Source organism: Athene cunicularia, assembly GCF_003259725.1.
Source record: "Athene cunicularia isolate RWA chromosome 5 unlocalized genomic scaffold, athCun1 chr5_part1, whole genome shotgun sequence".
NCBI lineage: Eukaryota > Metazoa > Chordata > Aves > Strigiformes > Strigidae > Athene > Athene cunicularia.
Genome location: NW_020799101.1, coordinates 22,630,442 through 22,657,253, shown reverse-complemented (window position 1 = coordinate 22,657,253; position 26,812 = coordinate 22,630,442). Strand labels below are relative to the sequence as shown.

Sequence of the window (26,812 nt, the reverse complement as noted above, 5' to 3'; positions counted from 1 at the left end):
ATCTGAAAATCAGGTATTGAACCTTCACTAGCAAAACTGATTTTTATTAAGATCACCATGCAGAATTTTACATTAGTATTCTGTATTTCAGGCCTATAAGACTTATTTCATACCACTCAGTATTTTTACTAATAACTACTTTAATAGGCTTGCTCTATAGCCAAAGATATTATCAGGCTTCAAGGAATGAAAATACTTTCGAGAAGATGATTAGATATCAAAACAACTGAAACAAATTGGAGGTGTAGTCTGAAATAAACACGGTGCAATTCAGAAGGGACAAGAGAAAAATACTTTGCCTAGGAAAGAATAAGTGACTTTACAGATGCACATAAAATGATTCTTTAGACAAAGGTCCTTCCACAAGGTTGCAGGGGGGTGGGAGTGGGGGGTGTAGCTTGGGTATGTTGTTCGCACTTTTCTTTGTGGGTTTGTTGGTTGTTTTTTTTCCCCCTGCAAACCTGACCATTACCTCCTGGGAGTCAATAAATTGTACCACACTTTTCAGGAAAGCAATTGTTGTCCTGGAAAGACAACTGCATGTGCACGCAGTAAGGAACTGAAGAAAGTAATATGTCCAACATTCACTGACACAGAAAGTCTCAAGGACAAGCTGTGGCCTTTGTGATTAGTCTAAAGACCACCACCCAAGGAAGCCCTGGTACCGAATGATGCCCATCCCCACTCCCTTATTATTCTATTGTCAAACTCCTTAGATAAGCCTCAAAGGGGGAAAACTTGGACTGAGCGAAACCAAATGTCTCTCATCCAGCACAAGGACCACTAATCTCTGGCTCCATTGTGAAGCCTGACACCATGAAGGCCTTGCTAATGGCTTCAGGACTTTGACATTGAAGAGGTGATAAGGCCTGATAGGAAATGAGCATTTCTGAGATGATTGATCAAGAAGCAGGAAGTCAACAGAAATCTGTGGGAACTGGGGTAGAAGTGACAGGCAGCAGGGTGAGCATAACTACCGACTCAATTGGACAAGGAGGTTGGTGCACCCCATTACCCTTCAATGCATCCGCAGAACCCATACACCACCTCTTTCCTCATCTCTCATGGAAATGTGCTCATGGAACATCTACCTCTCCTTCCCTAGTATGCTAATCAGCTGATGAGATGAACATAAAAGGTGACTTTGCTGTGTGTGCACCCACCACCCAAGATTACCACACCTGAGACAACACTGGATTCAGGGCTGGTGACCAGATTTCTTTGACTCTTTTTCTCCTTTCTTCTCCTTTTCTTTCCTTTCCTTCCTTTTCCAGGTTTAAGCTGTTTCTACCTCAAGTAAAACATTTTAACCAGTTGCTTGGTGTTGTTTTGATGTCTCTGGGAAAATTTCTACTCTGTTTATTCTAAACTTGTAATTAGAACAATGACAGGATAAGTCACTGATTTAAAAGGGTTGTGATCGAAAGAAAGAACCAGGAGATAAGGGAGCCAGTTACTCCAACTTTGTATAAATAATGCACGTCTGGTGAACCTTAGAAAGACTGATAGGAGTCATTCTGCTCCAGGAGGCACCACAAGATGGATGGCTGTCTGAGAAGAAAATTGACAGTATCTGGGGAAAAGATAAGGACAGCAAGGGGTGGGGAGACCATGACCACCAACTCAATTTAAGATCAAGAAGATGTGTCCCTCCTCCTTGAGTTTGCGCAGAATAATTAGAAGACTGCAACTTTAAATTGAGACAAGGCATGTTGTAACCAATAAGGGCAAAGTGTTAAGAAACTAACCAATGGCCATTACAGTAAATGTGTATTCTTGTAGTCTGAAGTGTATAAACACAGTGAAGTTCTTTTGTGCAGTGTGCCAGCTTTGTGGAATTACCACCTAGCACCCCACTCTGTGCAGACATGGAATAAATAAGTACCTCTGCTTTGTGTGTATATTGGTGTATTGCACAACAGGTAAATTACTCCACTTGAGGGACAATAATTTCACCTTAATTTAACCCGAGGTGATCACAGAAACTTTACGACTGTGGGCTCCCAAGTCCAGGTTGTAACACATGTGACTAACCATGGTACTGACAGAAAATACAGACAGGAACAGACTGATGCTACAGACAAGAACAATCAGTCCAGATTGCTACATGTACCCATGATGCAAAACAGAAGGATTATCCACTGGACAATCAGTTGTTCACCTGTAGGATGAATATTCCTGCTCTAGGCACAACTGAGATATAGATAATAAAACAACAGGTAAACACATTATGGAATAGTTCAGAGTAAATCTTACACAGGTGGCAAAAAGAACACAGGAAAGTCTTTCTAGATTTACAGTTCTATACATTAGAAAAAAACCCACATATATTCTGCTTCACTATTATTTAAACATGCATTTTCAAGCTCATCAGGCAAAACAACCAGGACTAACCTTGTAAAAAGTCTTGATTCATAAGACAAAACCAACTAAAACAACCTCACAAGCTGCAACTAGCAAAATTTTATCAAAATTAGCTCAAATTCAAATGAAAACATATTATATTACTTCTTTAAAGGGAAAGATTTAAATTCTGAATGTAATAGAAGTCAAAAATAGCCTGATAAAATACAGTGAGATATTTACCCTTCCACAGATTTTCTAAAGTGGGTCATCATTTCTTCAGAGTCATATGATTATACATGCTATTTTCACTTCCCATTTCATGTCTTTATGGAGACACCATAGAGGATATCTAAATTGATGTACTAATCAACTCTCCATCATTTAAAACACTTTATTTATCATTCCCCCAGAGAACACACTTCATTAATACAATTCCCACAGATGTTTTAATGAAAAAGGAGTCTAAGCTTAAACACAGAAAACAATGTTCAATTAATGGTAAACATTAATTTCACTTTATAAAAGCAAATCTTAATCTCCAATTTACTGGCTTACAGTAAAAAGAAAAAAATGAATATTTTAGATATTCATCTTGAAGCATAACTAATTTATCAACACAAGCTATTAGCATGAGAAGGAAAGATGAACTTTGACATGGATGTACCAATATAAATGTGATTTTTTTTTTTATTTTTACAATTTGTGAAAATCAGAGATCTTTGCAAATAGCTTGCACTTTGCTTAGAAAAGTTACGCAAGCACAGACCGAAACCAATTGAAGTCAGTTGGAAAACAGCAGCATAGCATATCAACATTTCATGCAGCTTTCCCTGTAAAGCAAGGGAATAGAGAAACAGTGGATCTCCACACTCTGTTTTTATATCATAACAACAGGGGGCCCAAGTGTACTGACCTATACTTTTGAATTCCTATTTGACGTAGGAGAAACATATGTGTATCTCTATGTTAACATGTATGCAATTGTCAAAATTCTGTCTGCTCTGTAAGGGCTTGCTCTACATGTATTTAAAACATTAAATAAGCAACTTCTCAGAATTGGGCTGTCAAAAATAATAAATTAAAAAATCTGTTAGGAAATCATATTTATCATCTACACATCATCTAGAGAGAGATTTCCCCAAAAGAAGAAAGTCTCTTTCTAGGTATGTCATATACATACATTTACAGGGGGGGAACAGACATACACAAGCACTATTTGCTAGACATTTTTTTTGCTTCAGTATCATGAAGATCACACCTCAAACCTCCTTGTTCATGTACAAAGCTTAAGTATCTATAAAAGGCAAAGATTATGGTCTTGCCTTTTGGTTCCTTGGAAAATCCCAACATACAACCCTAATTTCTAGGCATTCAATGAAAAGAGGACACTGGCTGACTGTTTACAATTTTTAAAATAACATTTCTAATAGAACAGTTACAAGCAAGTAATCTCTTTGCCATTTGCCATTACTTGCCTGCACACATGCCAACTCCCCTGTGGTTGATTTGAAGCAACCCTTTATAACAATGAACATCTAGAGGTCATCAGAACCATCTTAAAGGACAGTTTTCATGTAATGATTGGAAACAATCAACAGGGTCAACAGACCATATTTTGCTAAATATGATACTGTCTTCAGACAAACATGGCTCAGAAAACAACTGATTACTAGTTTTTGTGGAACTGTTCTGTTAGCAAACAGTTAATACAAGACATAAGTCTCCATTAAGCAAGTTACACTACTATATATTTTTAACACCTAATTTTGATCTTATGAGAATTAAGACTGTTTTGATAGTAAAAAATAATTATACAGATATACTGATGTCATTGGAAGAACATTTTATTTGGCAGTGGTGGTCTGTGAAAGTATGACCCTGTGGTTTCATTTCATAACGGTGATCTTATAAACCTGAGCTTTGATTTTTCCTTCTAAACAATCTTTACAACTAAAAATAACTGATAATTTAGCTAGATTCACAATGCCACATTTTTCAGTTTGAGCATATTTTCAGAAAACATTAGATTTAATATATAAAATTTTAATAAATACCATGTGCCTACTGTTCATAAGTTTGACAAAACCTACAGTCATGAAAGCCAATTATTTTCTCTTAAAATAACAAAGTATCTTGCATAGAATGTTTATACCTGCATCCTACTATGAATGCACATATGGTCAGTCTTGAATATTAAAAAAATGACACCTGAAGTAGGTTCCCCTGTTTGCCCATCATACTTTATATCATTTGTATACAGACATTTGTAGGAGTCTCAACCCTCAGGTTTCCTTCAGCCTTTTAGTCCTCACTTTCATCTCAGTTGTAAGGGGCATTAAATACAAATGCAGATGTTATCATTAATGTAAGGCACACAGCTTGACTGTTTTCCTTTGCAGAGCTGTTTGCGTACACTGCAACCATAACCAGAGCAGTACTGAATAAGAGTTCAGCACAGGCTGAAACTCAAATAAGGGCTGGGTCAGACACTGAGAGGACCTATTCTGGTATTACAATCAATCAAGTGTTGTATCACAGGGTTTCATAATTTTTTTTTTGGTTGGTTTGTTTGGGAGGTTGGTTGTTTTTCATTAGCATTGAAGGTGAAATACTGTGCTACCTGTGAGAATGTCATAGCGTACAGAAGAAAATGTCACTAAAAGAAAAATAAATTAAAAACCTAACACAACCAATGTAAGGTTGCTCTCAATCTCCAGAACTGTTGGATTTGAAAGAACTTGTCAAGGAGAAACATCAGTCCTTACCACAGACTACACCTTAATCCAGCTCCTGGGTCTGTTGAGATTTACAGTGCCCCAAGCCCTGCTTGAACTAGAGAAATTGGAATTATCACAGGTCTCGGTCTCCATCTTTGTTTTGGGAACATGTTTAAACTTAGTGCTTATATTTGCCAGCAGGCCCATGTCCAGTGGAATGTGTCTGAAGATATCCTCTTCAGTTCTGTAATACTGAAGCCCGGACAATGAGCTCGATGTCACAACCATGTCAGTGCACATATTGACTGTGGTTCCACCAGATACGGCTTGTCTCCTTGTCTCCTGAGCCTTGCAGGTTGCCCTTTTACTATGGCAGAATTCAGCAGAGTGATGCTTATTTTAGACCTTGCAGAATATACCCTAATTTTCACATTCCTATCTTGAGATTATCCTTCTAGGTAATTTAGAATGTAAATATTCTTTCTACGAGACAGGAATATAGAGATGTAGGGATTTTTGGAGATGTGAGGCTTTTTTGTTGTTTTATTTTTAGGTGTTTTTTTCTAAATATTCATCCAATTTTCTCCTTCTCAGCTGTGACTAGTAAACAAGACTGAGATAATCTAAGAGAAAGGACAAGCAGTGCCAGGAAGCTGCACTTAGGGGAAAAAAATAAAATCACATACATGGGACATCTGAGTCTCTCTTCCAAATAGCAAATTACTGTGTACTTGTGATTATAAAAACATTTCTACACAGATCAGAAATGCTGCCGTCATAGATTAAGACTCTAGATTCCAAGGAGCATCTAGTGTCTTTGGTGGCTGAAGGTCAGTTACCCAGAGAACTCAGTGAGCTGCTCTGGATGCAATAGAAGTATGACGATATTCCGTGATATACAACAGTATTGGAGGTTCTCCTTGCAGAAGCAACCCAGGTTATTCAGAACAGTTCACTGTTAAAACTATATTGTGTATATATATGTACAGCAATTGTTAGGATGTTTTGCACTGCTGTTACTACAGAAAATCTTGATTGTGGCACATTATCTCTTCTCAGTCTTTACACAAGACAATTCTAAACCTCAATTTTTCTGATTTTATTGCAGCATTTTCCACTGCTAACAAAACCAAGGGGAAGGTATTATAATACTCATGTTGACTGATTCAATACCAACATAACATCAAATAATCTCCTCCTGGCTTTAATATCTGATGATTTTTATAAAAGATAATTAAGTTTGCAGAACACTTTAAAAATGTCATTTAGTTACTAAATCCTGGGGTACAGCACATTAATGCTCTAGAGACCTGAAAGCAAGTATTATTTTCATACTGACTGAAGTTTGTATCAGCACTCAGACTGCAACACCACTAGTTTTCTACATATTCAACATCCCAATACATAATCTAGCTTTCAACTTTCATAAGAAACTGGAGGCAGAGAAGGCGGCCAGCAGTTTCCAGTTAGAGCCTAATTATTTATCTGAAGTGTAAACTAATCACCACAAGCACTAAACACATGACTACCACCATTCTAGTAACTCACCTGGTCTGGACTTCTAGTCCCTAGATTGACTACACATACCATACTTTTGATCTGCATTTTCAACACCTAATTTAAAAATAAAATCTCCACAAACTGGAAGCAAATTTATTCTAGGTATAGAAAACACAGTGTATTCAGTGAAACGTTCTCTAAAACTTTTCTGAACATTTAAAATGCAAGTGAGGATCACTCATGTACTACAATTTACAGAACTAGTGTCTTGTATCAGTTATGTGCAAACATTCTATACTGATAAGAATACAGAAAGCCACATTTCACCCCACCACACTAATTAGTCACCTAAAGTGTCTGTATTTTTCACCTTCCTCTTTCTTCCGCATTGTATCTCAGCAGCACAGTCACCAGATTCTAATACTGCTTGTCATTGATACTGTTTTCAACAATGCTATCCAAATTATGCACCTTATTATTTCTCTTCTTAATTTTTCCTGAATGCAGACCTCAAATATATTCGGCACAATCTGATCTGCATCTCTTGCCAATCATTGTAGCTAACCATCAAAAATCTGGAATGTCTAGATTTTTCATGCAAGCATAAATTCTGTGAATTGAATAATCGAAGATGCATTCAATCAGTCAAGAAGTGTATTCATTCAGTATAAGGTACATTGCACAAAATCGATTTTTTAAAGTGATGCCTTCTCCATATTTTTCCAAAGCTTGAACTGCTACTCATTCTGACAAGTAATGTTTTATGTAAATACAAGATACAGCAAAAACACCTTTTTCTTCCCAGGTTGATATGTGATTTTAGATAGAAACTTTATCAAAGTGAATAGCATATGTACATTTTAAATCTATCTGAACCACTATTTCAGCATTTGAACTCCATTGACATGATGATAAAAGCTGGTCTGCAAAGGTATTGATTTCTCTTATTTTGTAAGAGGATCTCTTTAAACTTAGAAAAGTGTTACTTATTAATTTTCAGCTACTTTAATTGGCTCATAGAATGAAAGTAATTGGCTAACAGTTTCATCTCTAGAGGATGAAAAACCCATAAAATGAATTTTAATGAGAATAAGACTGAAAAGCTGATATTACTGAAGAATTCTAATCTTAAATAAACAAATCAGTAACTTGCCCTCAGAAAATTTGAAATATTCTAGCAAACTGATTGTCTGCTGGTACATGCTGTTGAACAGCACTGTAAGACTACTTTGATGTAATTAGAATGAGAAGTAATTAGTAAATCAAATAATTTCACAAGCATGAGTCTAAAAATGCTTATGGAGAAACTAGGGTACTTCATATTTATAATTTGTGTACTTTGTTTATTTCTTAGCCAGAATTGTCAGGTCATAATAGTCAGCCATTAGAGCCCCATATCTATATAGTTCCATGAAGAAAAAGATATTTAAGATAGTTGTATAAATTTCAAGATCTTACAGAAGCATCCCAAGGTAAACTACAACAAATTAAATACAAATTTTCTTCTAAATTTAAAAATTGATTTAAGATTGAACTCAAATCTAAACATGAGTTTAAGAATGTAATCATAATCTTTTTCATCCTCTCCAACTTACATCATATTATGAGTTTATGGCAACTGTCAGGGACTACATGTTCACCACACACAACTCAAATTGTTGAAAACAATGACATTTAAATAAATCAAAAGGAATTTCTAATATCACATGTAAGCCAGAGGCATGTGCAGTTACATCCTCCCCCCTAACCAAATATAAATTACACTCTAGTCAAACATGACTGGCCATTTCCAACTGAGAATCAGACTATCTGGTAGGAGCAGCTGTCAGAACAGGTTTGACAAAATGCTTTGTTAGTACATAAGTTTAGAAATTCACATCCTTGCATTCCTTGATGTCTCATTAAAAGAAAAACACAGTAGCTATTTTCCTGTTACTGCCTCTGTAGGAGAATGGCAGTGGGAAGCAGATAAGAAGTACAAAGTATTTTTTGTTCAGATAATCAGGGAAATCAAAGATTTCTAATACAGAGCAATGACAATGACCCCAGCTGAGCACTCTTCCATCAGTATTTTCGCAGAACGGAAATTAGTAGTAGAATCATCATTCTGACCCTCAAGAAAGCATGTTCTACAAGCAGAAGTTTAAAAAAAAATGGTTTTCTATGGGTTTTTATCCCATTAACTCCTGCCACTGATGTAATTGGAATTTATCAGGCCCCCCAAAACAAAAAAAACAGCATGTTTCACATTAGTCTGGAGTTGTATTGGCCAGCTAGAACACAAATGCTGATGGGCATCAGGAAATGAGTTCTGCTTGCCTTACTCTCTGTAGAAGCACGCTAGGTCTTTTCAAACCTGTTCAAATGACCAATTTTCATAAAGCATGTAGGAACTTATTTTGAGACTTTTTTTTTCCTAAATGCAAATTGATGTATTTGTTTGATTTAAATCAGTACAGAAGTTAACAAGGAAAACGAGCAGCAGAAGTAAACTGAACAGTATATGTAAATATATGAAAAGAACAAAAACAATTCTTACTTTTGAATTTCCAAAGTGATACAAGACCATTTCCAAGACAAGTACATTCATTAGAAAAATTCACATGAAATGCAAAACCCCTGGCTTACTGAAAACATCAATGCAAGTAAAAGGTTAAGTACTTGACTACTGAAATTCCACACAGGGTTTTGAAAACATCCCAATTTCTCCTGAAATTTATGAAAGACAGTAAACACCAGTTACTGTTCAAGGATCTTACTAGCAATGACAAATCTAGACAAGATCCAAAAATACAGAAGTCTCCTGTCTTAAAGAAAGACTACTGCCTCCTTAGATCTCATTTCATGTTCAAGGTAAAAGTCTTCTAATTAAAATTCCAGTGTCAGAGATTACTGTTATTCTTCTCAGTGAATCACTTTAAATAGTGTTTACTAAAAATAAGAATACTAATACTTATTAATTTAATAATTATATTGCATCGAATTGCTAAAAAAAGGGCAGTTATGGTCTATTTTTGTTATTCTACTACTATAAAGTAATAGCATGACAGTTAATCTTAGTTTTAAAGGTTACTCCTTAATCTGGCATATGACCTACTTTAAACATATGGGAAATTATTAAAAACAACACAATACAAACAAAAACCAAAAAACCCGACTTACCTGTATATGCATTACAAGCTGTGCTTTCTCTTTGTCCTTAGTCTCTATGCATCTCTTCAGTTCTTCTACCTCTGACATTACAGCATTATGACTCAGCTTTGCTTTAAGGTCCAAAATATGTTTCTCCAGTTCTTGCTTCTCTCTCTCATATCTTTCAGTTACTATGAAACAGTAAGAACAGAACAACAGGCCCAGTAGAAACACCAACTTGTGGTAAATCGTTTTATTCTTATTCCTCTTTTAGAAATTTTCTTCTCTACTTGAGACTATTCTACAACTATCAATTTTGATCAAAGTATCTGGGAAAATGGCTATAGCTATATCAATCTTTCACTGAATGAGACAGTATTTCTGTTTATCTAGTCTTTTTACAGGAGTTTTCCCCTCTTTTCTGGTTGGGTTTTTTTTTGGAAAAAACCCCAATCCAAAACCCAATAATAATAATAATAATAAAAAAAGGATGGAATAAACAATGAGGAGATTCTGATGTAAATGAAACTTGGCCACAAACTTCAAGGCCAAGATTTTATCCCACTAGAGTAATACCTCCTGATTCGGAAGTCACACTATCTGTGAGTTTTATGTCTGAATCCTACAACTACAATAGAAGTTCTTGACGAGAGTAAACTGTAAATTTCCTCAGCCAGAAACATAATGGTCTTTAGTCATAAATAACTACTAAAGGCAAAGAAAATCTCCATTTGCATTCTTCCCATGCATCTTTGAAGAAACAGAAATAACACAATAAGGAGAAATACAATTGCATAAATTATATATGATATCTAATATTATATATACTTCTTATTACATATTAGATACCATAATGTGATATATAATATTATAATTAAATGTTATCTATAATAGCTCCAGTACATTTGTCTCAATATTTTTACAGTAATTTTGATTTATAATTATAAAACAAATGGAAAAAATAAAATACGCTTTCATTAACATGAAAGACATTGTTTCAAATAAATGTAGTTGAAGAAGATACATTAGCATGACTGAAGAAAAAACTATTAAAATTACTCTTTTGTGTTACATTTCTGAAGCTAAGACACATACAAAATCTAGCCATTTTCCACTGCTCTGTATGAGATTTGTAAAACAGGGTGTCAGAGTCCAATTTTAATAACCAAGATAATTCAGTAGCTGAAGTATGAAAATACAAAAGTACGTTATTAACCAAACCAATTAGACATTCATGGAGACACTGGACTTGGAGCCACTATTCCTCTATTATCTTGAGTAATACATTTCTGTGTTAATAGGGAGAAAGATAGACTTTCTCTAATGCCTTTTTGATTGTTTGAAAAGTTTAAATACAGATAGATAACTAACAATGTAGCAAAGACCTTGCTAAAGTGGTAATTTAATATGCAATTACATCTTTAAATTTTTAAAGCATTTTTCTTCTAAATATCATTGTTACACCTCTAAAATTCTAATATGCTGCAAAAAGAAGCCCTGACTGCATCATACTGGAAAAATTTCTTAAACTCTCTGGAACTTATTCTAACTCCTTATAAATTCTACCAGAAATACATCAGTCTTATTAACCAGCTACATAAATGACTTTTGCTATGATTTTCAAGATGGCAGAATTTAAGCTGCACATGGACCAAAATGTATTAATTCAGAAAAGTTAATATTTAAAAATATTTCAAATGCAATTCATGGTATACTTTAACCTAAATTTTAACTCTCATTGTGATTTATCTTTTAATATTCAGGTGCCAGTACTTAACTTAAAGCTGAGGAGTTAAAAGGCTGTTTTTGTTGAAAGAGTAGAATACTTAGACTGAAACTCAAAGACAGAATTAATGTCCAGTCTAACTAATTTGCAGGCCTCTAGTACAAAATATCAGAGTTGTACCCATTCTAATTCTCCTGTCATCATCTTGTACATCCTGGTAGCTCTGGCGGTGCATAGCAACATGTGAAATTTGATGTTGCAACTCCACACGGTCTTCTTCTGCTCTCAAAAGTTGAGAACGAAGATCTTCAACCTAAAATACATGTCAAATGTTTAATGAAAGAGAATGAAACAGTAAATAGCATACTTTTATTCAATGCTACCAAAAACCCAAAAAAGACTATACACAAGTAATATTTATAAATAAATTTCAAGACTACTGCAGATGGTAAACAAAGACAAATTACTTCCCAACTACAGGCCACAAAATGATTACTCAAAATTAAAGGAAACATTTGTTATGTTGACCACAGACAAGCATTAATTTCTCTAGATTAAACAAAATGTTACCATTTCATATGTTGCAATTGTCTTTTTACATTGCTAGTGAAAACATCTAAACAAATTTAATAAGCAATATACTCTACTTAAATTCTAGTCAAAAATACAATGTATTTATTCTTAAGAAACACAGGAGCATTTTATGTTTTTCCTATCATATACAGGCCAACACTTTCAAAGATGACATTATGTACAGGAAAATGAATATGACATGCTAAAATTGAATTGCAGGAAAACAGCTCCAACTTCTATTAACACTAGGTGATACAGAACTATATTTTATGCACAGTGAGTTAAATTTGGAACAGTAATACAGACAACTTGAACTTCTACTAGATACAGAAGTCAAATAACTAATGCTAACAGGTAAGTATGCCAATTGCCTTGTCCCTATTTATTTCAATCTTTTTCCCCAGCTCCTCTGAAAGAAGGAAGGATTAGAGATGTTTAGGAGAAAGGACACTTTTCTAAAGCTATAATCCTTGTTCCTGCAATTTCTAAATCTAATCATATGTGCATCAATAGGTATTGTTTAGAGCACACTTCAGACAGATTTTTCAGGTGTTTTTTATATTTTATTATATGTTCATATACAATACTGCAAATACTCTGTATAACAATAATTACTAATATAGAAGTTGTTCTAAAGCTTACTATGAAAGGAAGTTAAAAATAATATGTTTATGTTCTTTAAAAGTACCATAACTTCTACCACTAGTATAATTATTATATATGAACATATATACATAAAAGTTTGGAAAGCAGTAAAAGTATATCAAGGCTCTGTCCACATGTTTTAGACTCTTAAACTGGTGTTTCCATATCTCCTCCTTCCCTTCCCAAAACAGTGTAATCTGAGGAAGATTAAGCAAAAAGATTCAGACATAGCCTAATACGAAGACTTCAGGATTTACACATCAGTTACCTGATGCAAAAGAGCTTCTCTACTGCCTTCTGATTCATTCAACTTTTTCCGGGACTGCTCCAATTCCTGCTCAAGCTTTCATTACAGAAGATTAAGGAAGAAAAGCAAAATATGCATCATAGTACAAAAGTGTATTTTAACTATTCGGTTCTGGCACAAATTAAACAACATAAGCATCTACTTAAAACAAGGTATAATATACACTTTATTCTTAACTGTCCAAAATTTTAGAGGAAACTTTCATTTGCCCTAAAACCCTGCTATATTTGTTTAAATTACATAAAGAAAATTTAATTTACAGACTACAAATTTTATACAATATTCCATATCACATTAAGATCCAAAGTGGTATACATAATCCAAAACAAAAAAAAGCACAAAATCAATTTTTTTCTAAGTTGAAAGGAAGATAAGACTTTTTTTATAAGTTTCAAATACATTGTCACTGGATTTGAAACATACTTTTAAACTCAAATTAAAATTAACAATGACTTAACATCTGAAGTCACCTTTGTTCCATACTTCATTCATAAAAGTATTAAAGATGACATGCATTGGTAGAACTGGTAATTGGTAAATTCTACATTTTTTCTATGTTGTTTGTTTCAGAAGATGTATTTGAATTTCTCTGGAAACAAGATGACTGAGAAATTTAAGTGCTCAGAATTTCATACAACTGGGATTTTTCCTAAAAATATAAGATTAAGGGAATTTTAAAATGTTTAATCAGAAATAGCAAACGGATGACCATTTAGAGAACAACAACACAAAAGCTACAAAACATTTTCTGACCTCTGCCATAAATAGTTCAAAGATCACAAGGATCCACATGGAAATAAATATAGTTTTTGACAGCGGAAATTGTTATTGCAGAGATAATCTCAAAGAGGATGTTGAGAGGCTGGCAAATGGGCAAAGTAAACAAGACCAGCATTAATGGAATAGAGAGAGTAACATAACATAAAACACTACATAGATGGTTTAGCATAAAGGTGTATAACTTTGAAAGTATTGCCACACAGGCTAAACTCAATATAAAAGGGAATAAAAGCTAGAAAAAGTGTAAAATGGCCCTAGCATCCTGTCAGAAACATAAGAAATCTTGGTTTTTGTGAGAAGGAAGAGAGCCATATCACAACAGAAATTTCAGTAAGAGCAATGAATAATGGTGCAAGAAAAATAGCATGTGTTAGTTGTAGAAATGAAGAAAACCTGCATCTTTGAGCTGCTGCAAATATGCAACAGCAGACTACATAGAGATTCAGAGAGAAATCAAAGAAAGAAATCAAGGATAATCCCCAAAATTATAAGCTTGTCTGCCTGGCAGGATAGAAGAGTCATTAAAAAGAACACTATAACTAAAGAACTTTTAAGGAAAGATAGAAGTTCAAAACAGCTATATTCACACTGTCTCTGGTGCAGAAAAACCACTTCTGATAACAAAAGAAAGCTTCATGCTGCTGGTTTCTCTGAAAAGGAAGCATATACTGTAATACAAGACACCACACACTTTTTTAAAACCAAACGAGAAAGAAGAAAATTACATCTTACTTGGTTCTTTTCACTTTGATATTTCACGAGTTTATTTTTCATGAGTTCTTCTGTTTCATCTGCTTTAGCATCTTGCTTCCTTAAAGCCTTTAGAGGGGAAAGACATATTGTGAGCTTCACTATAAAAGTTACAGAAGTCTTCTTTGTAAGTCTGTTAAAAATGAAAGAATCTGATGATATATTTAAGATGATCTAGACAAATGCTTTCTGTCTACGTCTAATATTCCCATGTGGAATCAATGTATATTGTTATGAGAAAATAAATATGTCTGCGCATACATAAACACACCCATGCACAGAACAGGGCCAAATACAGTCAAAACTAGCACTAACATCCTTCCGATGTATAGAGCTCCCAACACTCAAGGCTGACTCCAAACACTGAGATGAAGGTCTAAGAAGCTCAAGAAATTCCCTACAGATAAACTGTGACATGTCAGATGAAAAGAATATATTCTTTAATATAAAATATGCATGATATGAAATACAGTGCACTGAAGTAAGGAAAACATTACCATAAGGTTGTGTTAGAAGCCATAAAAAGGAAAAAGTTATTTTTATTTGAATCTGGACAGATGCTTAGAATCCCAGTATTAAGACAGAATCAATTTAAACTTTCCTGATCAAAACTTACTGACACTGATGTGCCTTATTTTGAAAAAAAAAAAAATCCATATGGATTTAGATACTGAAGTATCTAAAACCACAGACATTTTCTAAATATTTCTAAACAAAAATAAAATTGCCTTGAATATTAATTCCAAAATCTTTTCACTCTGCAAACCAACACTATCTGCAGAATATAGCCAATCACAGGCAAAGGAATGGATTAGACATCACAGACATTAATGACAGATACAATTTGCAACATACACAACCCAAGTTTGGTTATCTCAAACCATAACAATGACAATGGTTCATCTTAAATATCACTTAGAAACACCAGCTGAGAGAGATGACTAGCCATACTGATAGAATTTGATTTTTATTTTGAGTAACTGTGTTAATTTCTTTGCTGCACAACACAACGAAGCAGTGTTCATACTAGCAAACCAGAGACCTTAGCACATACCTTTCACCCAGTATCATGAAACATAAGTACATCTATTCCTTCCACCATTACTTGCTAAAACTATAACAGAAACACATAGCCTGTCCAGAAAGAAATGTCATTTTTCCAGTCTTTTCTTCCTGAGCAGTATTTTTATTTTGCATTTTAAAGGAATAATTCCTTAAACAAATATCCCTGAAATTTGCCCCTATAAATAGTACAACTTCATTCCATTTTTGAAAATTCTTCCTTTACTGTATACTGGGGAATGATTTCACTGTATGAAAACAGAAGCAAGATATTAATTAATCTCAGTGAAGCCAGGCATTCAGCTTTACAAGTTTTACTTCTAAAGGTAGCTTTGTGGAGAAAATAAATGGATTTATATACTTATCTCAGTCTTATGTTCTCAATGCAGGAAACAATCATTTCAGTATAGCTTGGACTACTCTCCTGCTCGAACAGTTTACACTAAAAACTGAGATTGTAGAAGATACTTATCATAACCATGCCACTGAAAATATTATGCTACATAATGAGTTACACTTCAAATCTTACTGATTCATATTCAGATACTGTAAGACTAACATATTTAAAATATTTCTCTACGTATTCAGCACAGATTCAAATCCATGACTCCAGACAACTATAAAACTCACTGCACACAGACCTGACACACTCCCATTTTACTCAAAAATACTCTGTGGAGAACTCCCATAAAGCTGCGCGAACAAAAATCAAAGATCATCACTTCAGCTAATGACATTGCTGCACAAGGTGGGTTTTCTTTAATGACAAGAAGTACCAGTTCAGAACAGCCTATAAAGGCTATATAAGGTGTACTAACTGCAGTTGAGCATCGTTTTTACTAGCAAACTTAGAAGCTCTGTTATATACAGTCACCTCTATGCCAAGCTTATATTTGGTACTAAATTAATAATTAACAGAGGACCAAAATTCAAGTTTTCATGGGCAGGTTTTGCTACAGATGTCAGCATCATAAGGAAAATGTTAAAGCTACAGTAGAATTAGGAATACTAAGAAAATTTTCAAAGATTCCCCTTATTGAAAGCAAAAAGTATGTCTCTGCCTCAGTACCACATCCCTAATTCTCAGAAGAAACCACAGAAATTAAAATGCCATTTCAACTTATCTGGATCAACTGAATTATATTTGAGCTATTAAATACAATAACTTCATATAAAAAGGCAGCCCTTACTACCACTAATACTACAGATAAGATGTTCAGATTTATTTTCCACATATTGTGAACATAGCTTGTAACCATTTAATTTCTAAGAAAAAAAAAACAGTTTATATATATCTACATAGAGATATATATATCCAAATTAAAATACTGCAAAAAGAATGCAATGTTATAATGAATTAATCATAGTTCATGAGCACTGCTTCAACTGAGAAACATGCATTTTTTCCAGCAGGTGCTTAGGTAGGCAATCAGCTAACCATTCAAAATGTCATTAAGAAACAGAAACATCTGGTCATCCACAGACAAACATCAGCTAGAATGTTAATTCTACATTCTCCCTCCTTCTTGTACTCCTTTTAAAATAATCCTCACTAGTTTATGCCACTCTTGTTTCTTCCTCCACTAAAGACTTCTCTAAGGAAAGGAAGGGTTAAAGGAAAATTTTTAAAAACCACTATGTAAAGATCTAACTGATTCTTTGATTACATTTGTTGTCTCCAAAGAAGGGGTTGGGGGAGTCAAATGTCAAAAATGGGAACTAGGAAGGGGATGCTGAGGACAACAGTTCCTCCCTGATGTCTCCCAAGCAGCAGGCAGACACTGCCCAGGAGAGCTCTACCTGGCAATGCTGAAGCACTAAGGAACAGGAAAAGACCTACAGTCATTAGGATTCCCCCACCAAGATCCTCCCCTTGAAATTATTAATGCCCAAGTTGGCCAGAAGGAAGCTGACAAGGAGGCTGATGAGGCCTTGGAGAGGACAGGCATGGAGGAGGCCACATGAAAACTTCCATGTGGAAAGGTGTTCACAGCAAAGTTTTGGGGTGGACCAGCTAGATGTTACACTACCTGCATAGGTGGTCAGAAACAGGCTCTTGCCTCTGACAGGTCAAACTTTTGATTTAACCCAGTAGAGCAATTCTTACAGGCCTTTTGAGAGTTCACTAGCATAACACAGTATTAGAATACTAACATACCTGGCATACCCCAGCTCAACATACCTCATCCATACACAGTGTATACAGAACCTCAGAACTTCAAACAGATAAAATAATTTACTCCTGCTAGACAGATATTTTTTCTTATATATGAGGAAAACTATGTGGAGGCCTCTGTAACAACATTTCTCAATCTTTCCAACTTACAAAAATCTTCCAATAGCAAATCATAACTTTTACTGCAATTTAAGCCTCCTAACTTTTGTTAGGGTTTGGGTTCTGGTGTTTGTTTGGTTTTGGTTTTTTAAATAAAACCAGATTATTTGAAAGTAAGGCACAGACCACAAACTGAAATTTGCTCTTTCAAAGTTAGACTGATCAGTGAATTATATTCATACTAGCAGAAATACACAAGCAGAACAGCCTCATGCTATATTTTAAAGTAAGGCAAAAGTGTACCACATCCTAATCTGAATGAAAATTCTTTCCCTAACTTGCTACATTAGTGCTAGCATGGACCCAAGTATGCTACCTAGCCACATCAGCCAGGCATTAAAGACAAACTGCCTAGCTACTTCAGTGACAGATATGTATGAGACTTGATCATGTTCCAACACAGAGTCAAACTACAATCAAAACAGAAACCATTAGTCACAGGTGGCATAGCACAGAGCCAAGGAGCAAGTATCAACGATGCATTAAACATCCAGATGGCTCAGAGCACAGATAAAGTTTATCTCAGATCTTTTTAGACAAACATAAAGACACTCAAAAAGAGAATTTTCAATAATGCTTTTGACCGTCAGTCTACCCCACTCTGGTAAAAGTACATCAGCCTCTTGCACTTCACAGCATGTGCAGTGGAATGCAAATATTCTAAGTATCCAGTTGCACAAAGGAAAAAAATGCTTCCTGGCTTATTCAAGTTATTCGCTTAAGACAGAAATATAGTCATTGCCTTATCACAGTCAGTGGGTTCAAAATGTTCTATAAAGATGATTCTGTTCACCTAAAGTGTGCAAAGCATGATCACATGGACTCATTTCACCAAACACCAGGAAGCCAAGCACAGGAATTAATAAAGCCCCATCCAGGACACCCAATATATATAAAAGCTGTTTAAAGCCCATTTAAGAATGCTACTTGATCTTGGTTTAGAAAATGGATGCATAAATGCAAACAGTACAATGTGATGGTGTCTTCATGCTCAAAATGAAGCAGTGAGATAGTTTTAGTTTACACAACAAGTGTATTTTCTTAAAGCAACCCATATATACATGTCAGTAGCACTGGCAAGATGAGCATATTTGTTCTCCTTTCTAATCAGAAACATGTTTGTATCAGCAATACACATGAAAGTGAAGATGTAGGATTTACATTAACTTCTGTTTGCTTATTGCAATTTTCTGATTTGCAGTAACTGCTGTTTAAACACACCAATACACGCTGTTGATACATAAAAATATAAAGAAAATAATTTTTACCCACAAACATACAGCACATACAGACTATAGACTCAAAATAATAATGCAAACTTAGATGTTAAAGAAGCAAAAGTTTGTATGTCGAACTTTCTTCATGGTCAGTATACAACTACATATCATCTTGATTAATAATCAGTCTATGAATAAAATAGTGCAATAGAAAGTTTACACATCATACAAAAGACAGACAGAAATACAGGACAGGCAAGAGAGACTGAAACTAATGTATTGTCATGTTCAGTTAAGACTCTGAAAATACATAACTTAATTGAGATTTAGGAAGATGATTCTCTTAAAATGGTAAAACACTGACAAGTAGTGGTCAGTTATGGGCATTGCACTTTCCTTATATCTAGTAACATTTAAGCTTCACAAGATTTCTTAACTAAAGCAACTACCGATTAAATCCAAAGTCAAATTTGATTTTGTTTGGTTTGAAATGTATTACAGGCAAACTAATAAAAAAAGTGTGTCTCATTAAATAGCTTCAAATGCCTTAAATAACATTTCTTTGTAAATCAGTCAAGACATATTAAGTGACAGGATTTCAGAACTCAGTTGAAACCTTACCCTCCATTCCAGTAACATTACTTGGGAGCATCTTGGAGAAATATAAGACAACAAAGACTTCAGCAGAACATTACATACACACAATGATCACCACAAGACTGAGGCTATTGATAGAGCTAAGAGTCCATCTAAATCATAATTCAAATTACAAAGGACAAGAAAAACAAAGTAAAAAGCTGCTCTTAAAAATTAGGTAGAAATATGTTTCATCCAAATAACATTTGCAGAAAAAATTAGTTATTTACTTTATTCTCACTAGGGTATGCAAAAGTACACAAAACAATTCAAGTACATTCTTTCTAACATACAACAACTTAAACTACAGAGATACACACCATGCCCTAGGAACATTTATACATTAAAAGACTATTTCTCCTATGTTCTTCAGTACATACTGTCCACACGTACTTCAAGCTCTCAGATAAAAAGCTTTCTGTCTGAATCAGTATCTGTAGAAGGCATATCTACCCTTTCCTCTTGTTCAACATGTTGCATTTGTATAAATGGAGGACCATGTCCTCAGTCCTCAAATCCAAGAATTATTAAAAGAAAGGGATGATGATGGGCAATGGAAGACAAGGGGCAACTGGGCAAATGGCTCTCACTCCTCAAAGAAATTCAGGTTAATAATATGCATTCTTAAGGGACTGCCTATATGCATATTTACATAGGTGAACCCAAGTACTCCCCTCTAAATGGAGTGGAGACCACAAGAATTACAAGACCATCGCTGTCTAGGTTAGTAGTATTACTGCAGACAAATGCCATTAATGAAAATTAGAAAAATCAAACCTCAATTGCTATCATCACCTCCAAACCTTCTTGCAGAAAATCAGCACAGATATTTATTAGTTTACTGACTTGGGTTTACCCCTAAACGTGTTTCTGCTTCACCAGTGGAGGACATCTCATTTATTGGAAAGCAGTTTGTCTGCTTCTTCTGATAATCCTGATACTTCAGGCTAAATGTAATCAATCCACCACCATGAGTAACAGCTGATTAAAAACCCAAGCTGCAGAAAAAAGCAGCTAACCTCTCCTTATGTTGCTTGTATTCATTAAGAGTATTTTCAATCTACAATGTTCCCTAAGAATCATTGAGTGGCGACACACTTGTGTGGATGTACTGAATGAAGAGATCCACCTTTTTCAATAGCCAGTCCAGCATCATTCTGTATATCCCATGAGAGATCCAAGGAGGGCACTGATGAGACTCTTGCAGACTTGACAATAGCATCTGCAATAGCTGAGTACCTTGCAGCATGAAAGAACATATTTTACAATAAGAAAACCAGCAATGTCATAGATTGTGTTAAATCGCTTTCTTAGTATACAATATAGTCACCCTTCAACTGTAAAACAGTCAAGAAATAAGTAAGCTTCCACAGTGGAGTCTGAGAAACTCTGTTCTTGAAAATTCTCTTATTTATCAAGCAATCTTTGTGACAAATGCTACCATCAAGCGATGGGTGATCAGGAAGAAAAAGTTAAATTACATCAGATATTTTACACAAAATCCAATTATTCTTATCAGTAACTTTATTTCTTTTCTTTTTTTAAATAATTACCTTGTAGGTTTTGCTGAAATTGCCTAGTTAAAATATAGGATATAAAAAATAAGCATAAAAAATGGTGTAAACTATTAAGTTTTTCTAGCAACTTTGCTCAAAGACCTTTAAAGCCAGATTTAATTTTGTCTATACAAAAGAAAAAACATCTTGCCAAAATATATCAGTTACACGAATACAAGTAATGAACAAATCAACAAGAAACCAACTACTACTCAGCTTGAAAACACATTGTTGAAATAACAACCTTTTTAAACTATTCATAAATTTTAAATACTTCATAGCCATAAATTACATTATTCATTCTATTTGGTTCGCCATACTAAATCCATTCATCTGTAACACCACATACAAAGAAGTATGTGTGAAAAATCAAAAATCAGGAGCTCGAAAACTCAGATCTGCTATACCAAATTCTCAGACTGTTTTGGAGTTGTCATTTTTCCCTGTTTGTTATCAATTTGATATCATATCTATTCTAAACTTTTTGCCGCCTTAGATAGTCTCATATTCCTATTTATTCTATAATTTATATTCCATAACAATGTAATTTTCCTCACAAAGCCTTCCCACACTGCAACCTCTCAGGATGATAGTGCACAAAGAGGCAGTGTACAGAATCCAGACTATTTTGTTCTCAAAAACAAGTGTTTTTCAAAAGGTAGCACACAAGGTGACACACTTTGCCTGTGTGAGAGCTAATGAGCTCAACCAACTGTTCAAGAGATGTTGATCCATTCCTGATAAAACAAACACCATGCAGAAGCAAGACCATTTTCTACACAGAGAAGAAAATATTAACATTAATATTCAATGAAGAAGATGGGACAGCTGGATAGAAGCTTGTAATAAAGAGTCTGAGATCTAAGGACCTTAGCAATATTAGAGTCTAAAAAGAAATCTGGCATGTAGAAAGTTGCAACTCTGTCACAAAGATGTTATCCAAGCTGTTAAGACAGCTATGAGAAAAGCAGAAGGAAGAGGACATACTGTTTGTTGCTACTGGGAGTGTAAGGGTGTTTCAAGGGCGATACTGTCTTCCTATTCCTCTGTAATCGGTCAAAGAAAGATTGCCTAACACCTATTGAAAGAAGCTCCCTTCTACATTTGTCATCAGACACCATAAGGTTCTATTTTTCATGTTAAAGGTTAGAAGCTGCTGAAAAATCCGTAATTGGTTGCAATAGGGATAACCTATGTTTTATTAGAATTTCCAAATACAGTGACAAGAGAGTACAGTCCAAGAAATCCAGAGTCATAACTGAGATCAGCCACCCAGAATGACTATTTGGAGATATAAGCCACTGCTTGAGAGCGCCAAGATAATCACCAAGAATGTGATTCTCCTCCAAGTAGCAGCAGCTTTGAACGTATGGCATGTAGAATAAGACTGTTCCAGTCAGGACTGGTTCTGAGTCTTGGCTTGGGCAAATTCCTAAGAGTAATGGTTTAACACGTGTTCAGCTTTCCTGCAAACTCAGAATGAGGAGTTTTGAAGTTTTGAACAGTGGTGTCTAAAAGTCTTTTAAATAGAAAGGGGCTCCTCAGGAAAATCATATACCAAAATATGCATGGAATAAAATAGAACTTGCAAGAGAAAGGAATAAAATGTCTTCATCTACAGCTGGACAGCTTAGGGAAATGAAAGGTCAGGGATGTACTTAGTGTTTCATATTCATTTTGCAAGAAATTCAAGAGATGAGCTACTAGAAAAAAAGGTATCCAGCGAGGGCGCATGATCACATGGCTAATCATATGAAACTCTGAAATACATCTGAATTCATTCAGTTTAATTCAAGATATCCTTCTAAGGAAACCATGGCAGTGTCAATGTATCTTTACAGATACAAGTCATCATTCCTTTAAAAGGATTAAAAAAAACAACGCCAACTGTTCCAATCCTCAGATAAGACTATGAAATGACACCGATTCATTTCATTAAGCATCCCTTTACTGGACTAATGGGACAACTGAAGAATCTAGAAATGGACGTAAGCATATTAAAGAGCAATAAAAACTGTAATAAAGCACTCTAGTTCTTTTCACCCACTAGGACATCAGCAGGGGGAAAAGCAAAACACTAACTCTTTCTGAAATACTATTGTTGTCCCACAAGTGGGGTCATTTACCTGTTGTGCAATACACCAATATACACACAAAGCAGAGGTACTTATTTATTCGATGTTAGCACAGAGTGGGGTGCTAGATGGTAATTTCATAAAGCTGGCACACTGCACAAAAGAACTTCAGTGTATTTATACACTACAGGCTACACATACACATTTACTGTAATGACCATTGGTTAGTTTCTTAACACTTTGCCCTGCATTGATTAACGTGTCTCGATTTAAAAGTTAGTGTCTTTTAATTCTTCTGCACAAACTCAAGGGAGGGTGGGGGTGTAGGGAGGGCACATCATCTTCACCTTAAAATGAGTCAGTGGTCACAGCCTTCCCTCCCCCCACCACCCCACCGCCTTTATCTTTTCCCCATTTACTGCTGATTTTCTTCTTAATCAAAAAGCTTGTGGTAGAAATATCCTGGGGTAGAATGTTCCCCTCCTATCAATCTTTTTAGCATTAACCAGACATACTTTGTTTTACAAAGTTGGAGTAACTGGCTCCCTTATCTCCTAGTTCTTTCTTTTGATCACAACACACAAATCAGTGACTTACCCTGTCATTTCATTTACAAATTTAGAATGAGCAGAGTAAAACATTTCCTAGAGACACCACTACAGAAGCACTACAAGCATTTTGATAAACGTTATTTAACTGTATCAAATGAGCATCTTCTTAAATATGACCTCTTTGAAGAGTCTCTAGCCTTACATGAAATACAAAGTGTCAATCGAAATTAAGGTTCCTCAATATCACTGCGCAGTATAAAACAACTGCCTTCCAAAAAGCATGTATACTGTCACTAATATTAAAAGTGAAGAACAAGAAATTGCACATTTCTTCTCAACTATAATACTCTATTGCATAGTTAGAAATAACAGTGCAAATCACATCTTAAAGGGAGTGAAATAAAATGTTACACTATGTTAAGACATAGATTTTCCAAATAGCAGTAAAATCAGAAAAAGAGATGTATTTTTCATACGTTTCTTTAAACAAGCAGAAAAAAAGATGCTAACTGTATCCAATTTTAATTCATAATATAAACATTCGTATTTGTCTCCTAAACAATATTTTATACTTCATCAGATACTGTTGAATGAAACTCTGAAAAGGAATGAAAAGCTCTCTGGCCACTACAGTGCATTTAATTGCTTGTTGAAACAAAAATAAACTGCTCACTGCAAGCGAAGTTTACATTTGAGGCAACAAAATGTTTTAGTTGAGACAAAACAGCTAATGACATGCTTTTATTTGGGGGGGGTGTTGTGTTTCTGAAGAATATTTGTGTCAGTTACCAAAAAGGTCTAAATATAGACAAGACAGTAACATGAAGAACAGAGACTGTACTTATCATCTGGTCACCAAAACAAGTGGAGGTGGACTGATACAGTTAAAACAATGTGCCAGAGATACAAGCACTTTTGCCAGCTGACAGGTACAGGCTCACAAATGCAGCAGGTTCCTAACTTAATCCTGAACACACAGGAAGTTTTAATTTGCATACCTCTTGTAATTGAAAAGACATACGTCCCAGTTGGTCCTGGCGCCTTTCTACAAGCTGTCTTTCAGCACGCATTTCTTGCTCTATCTCCTGAAGTCTTCTCTCTACCCGTTCTGATACCTTCAAAAGGAAAAAAAAACACCCTACAGGGAATTAATCCATCTTTTACCACATACTGTTATAACAATAGCAAAAAAGGTAAATAGAGTACAGGGCAGAAAGAAGAGAGAACACAATCTTTATTTTATTAAATAAGATGTAGAATTGTATAGAAAATAACTAGAGTTATAGCAGCAAGTATTCCAGAAGTACTCAAGCAGGGAACTGACTATCTTGCTAGTAATATCTTCCCTTCGGTATACGCATATTTTTCTCTACAATGGTGGTTCTACTCAACTGCTAAATATCTCAACATCAAGCTCAGTGCAGTCTAACCTGAAACCACAATTTTGCAATACAAAAATCTTGACTTCTGCCACAGGCCTGATTAACCACTGGAGAGTAATTTCTTTCACATCTCCAGTTCGTAAAAGAGACCAATGTTTGCCTCTTCCATACTCAGAAATCTGCAAGTGAAAAGTAGTAAGCAAGAGCTAAATACATGAGAATGACCTTAATAGCACAAAATAATCATGTCATTTTAAGACTCTTCCCTAATATTTTGTTAATCCATGTACGAACTATAACAAATAACGAGTGCTATTTTTATAAGCAATTTGGATTATAACAATATCAGAATATTTTTGCATTTCAAGCTGCTAGCAGACAGCACCCTCTTGTGGTCAGCAAATTAAATTTATGTTACAGTTGGAGATTGTCAAGGAAAATCATTATGTATCATCTCCCAATCTTAAAACTGTTTTAAGTTGTCACTAGAAAGCAATATATCTATTACTGAATGGTATTTAGATAAAAAGAGAAAGACTTAAAACACCATTCAACTACTAGTTTCTGATGTATGTGGAGGGAAACAAGTTTCAATCTGTATTTTCACCATTCAGCACACTTCTACCAACACTAGGCATATGTACAGGTAGAAAATTTTAACATGAGCAACACAGTTGTGTAACAAGAAAAACATTATTAAGGTTACATTTATATTCAGGCTTCACAAGTACACCAAGTTTAAAGAATGAAACAGCCATCGTCTTTAAGAACAGAACACATCAGTTTGAAAACACTTCTTGTTTGAGCAGCCAGATGAATAGTCAGCTAACAATTTGGAATTCTGTATTTTCTCTTAAAACCATCAGGAGATGTTCCAAAAACATACTGCAAAACTTGCTCTTTCATTTAAGTTATGAAAACTCTGCAGTTATAATCCAGAATAATTACTTACTAAAAACTAACGTATAAAAATATAAGGACCATATCACAATGCTTGTATTTGGTTTGACAACTACTACTTAGTATTACTTCTAATAACTCACAAAATACTCCAGCTAACAGAAACAATATTATGTAGCAGGAAGAGAAAATAACACTTTGTCATTAATCTTGTTATATCTTTGCTGAAAACTGGGAAATATATGTCATCCCTTTCTCCAGATATATCTAAAGTACACAAGTTTGTTCTGGTCATTTTTACAAGGTGAGTATTTCACAGATGAAAATTCATGCACAAATAACCAGAAGTGTTCCAGAGGAAAAAAAAAGTTAAAGTAGTTAATGCACCACCTAAAAACGTAGTTCCCCCAACATAACATTTACCCAGTCTACGCTGGTGTAAACATTATTTCCCACAAGAATTATGTTCCCTGTTTTTATAGCCTCTCTGACCTTCCTCAGTTTGTCACAGAGCCTGTGACACACAACAAGGAATTAAAAAAGAAAGAAAAATTATAAATAGTTAAGTGTTAACTCATTAATTACTACATGCAGAAGAAACTCTGAAACTCACTTCTCTTCC

At 34.8% G+C, this 26,812-nt stretch overlaps 1 protein-coding gene across 1 annotated transcript in view; it reads right to left on the bottom strand.

Moving 5' to 3' along the window:
• CEP128 (centrosomal protein 128) overlaps positions 1-26,812 on the bottom strand; it is a 121,925-nt gene that overhangs the window by 80,985 nt on the left and 14,128 nt on the right. The window contains exons 7-11 of the mRNA XM_026849569.1: positions 24,907-25,023; positions 14,459-14,545; positions 12,908-12,982; positions 11,602-11,734; positions 9,726-9,886 (exon numbers count right to left, since the gene is read on the bottom strand). Of these exons, the coding sequence (XP_026705370.1) occupies positions 9,726-9,886; positions 11,602-11,734; positions 12,908-12,982; positions 14,459-14,545; positions 24,907-25,023 (573 nt within the window). The remainder of the gene's footprint in view (positions 1-9,725; positions 9,887-11,601; positions 11,735-12,907; positions 12,983-14,458; positions 14,546-24,906; positions 25,024-26,812) is intronic.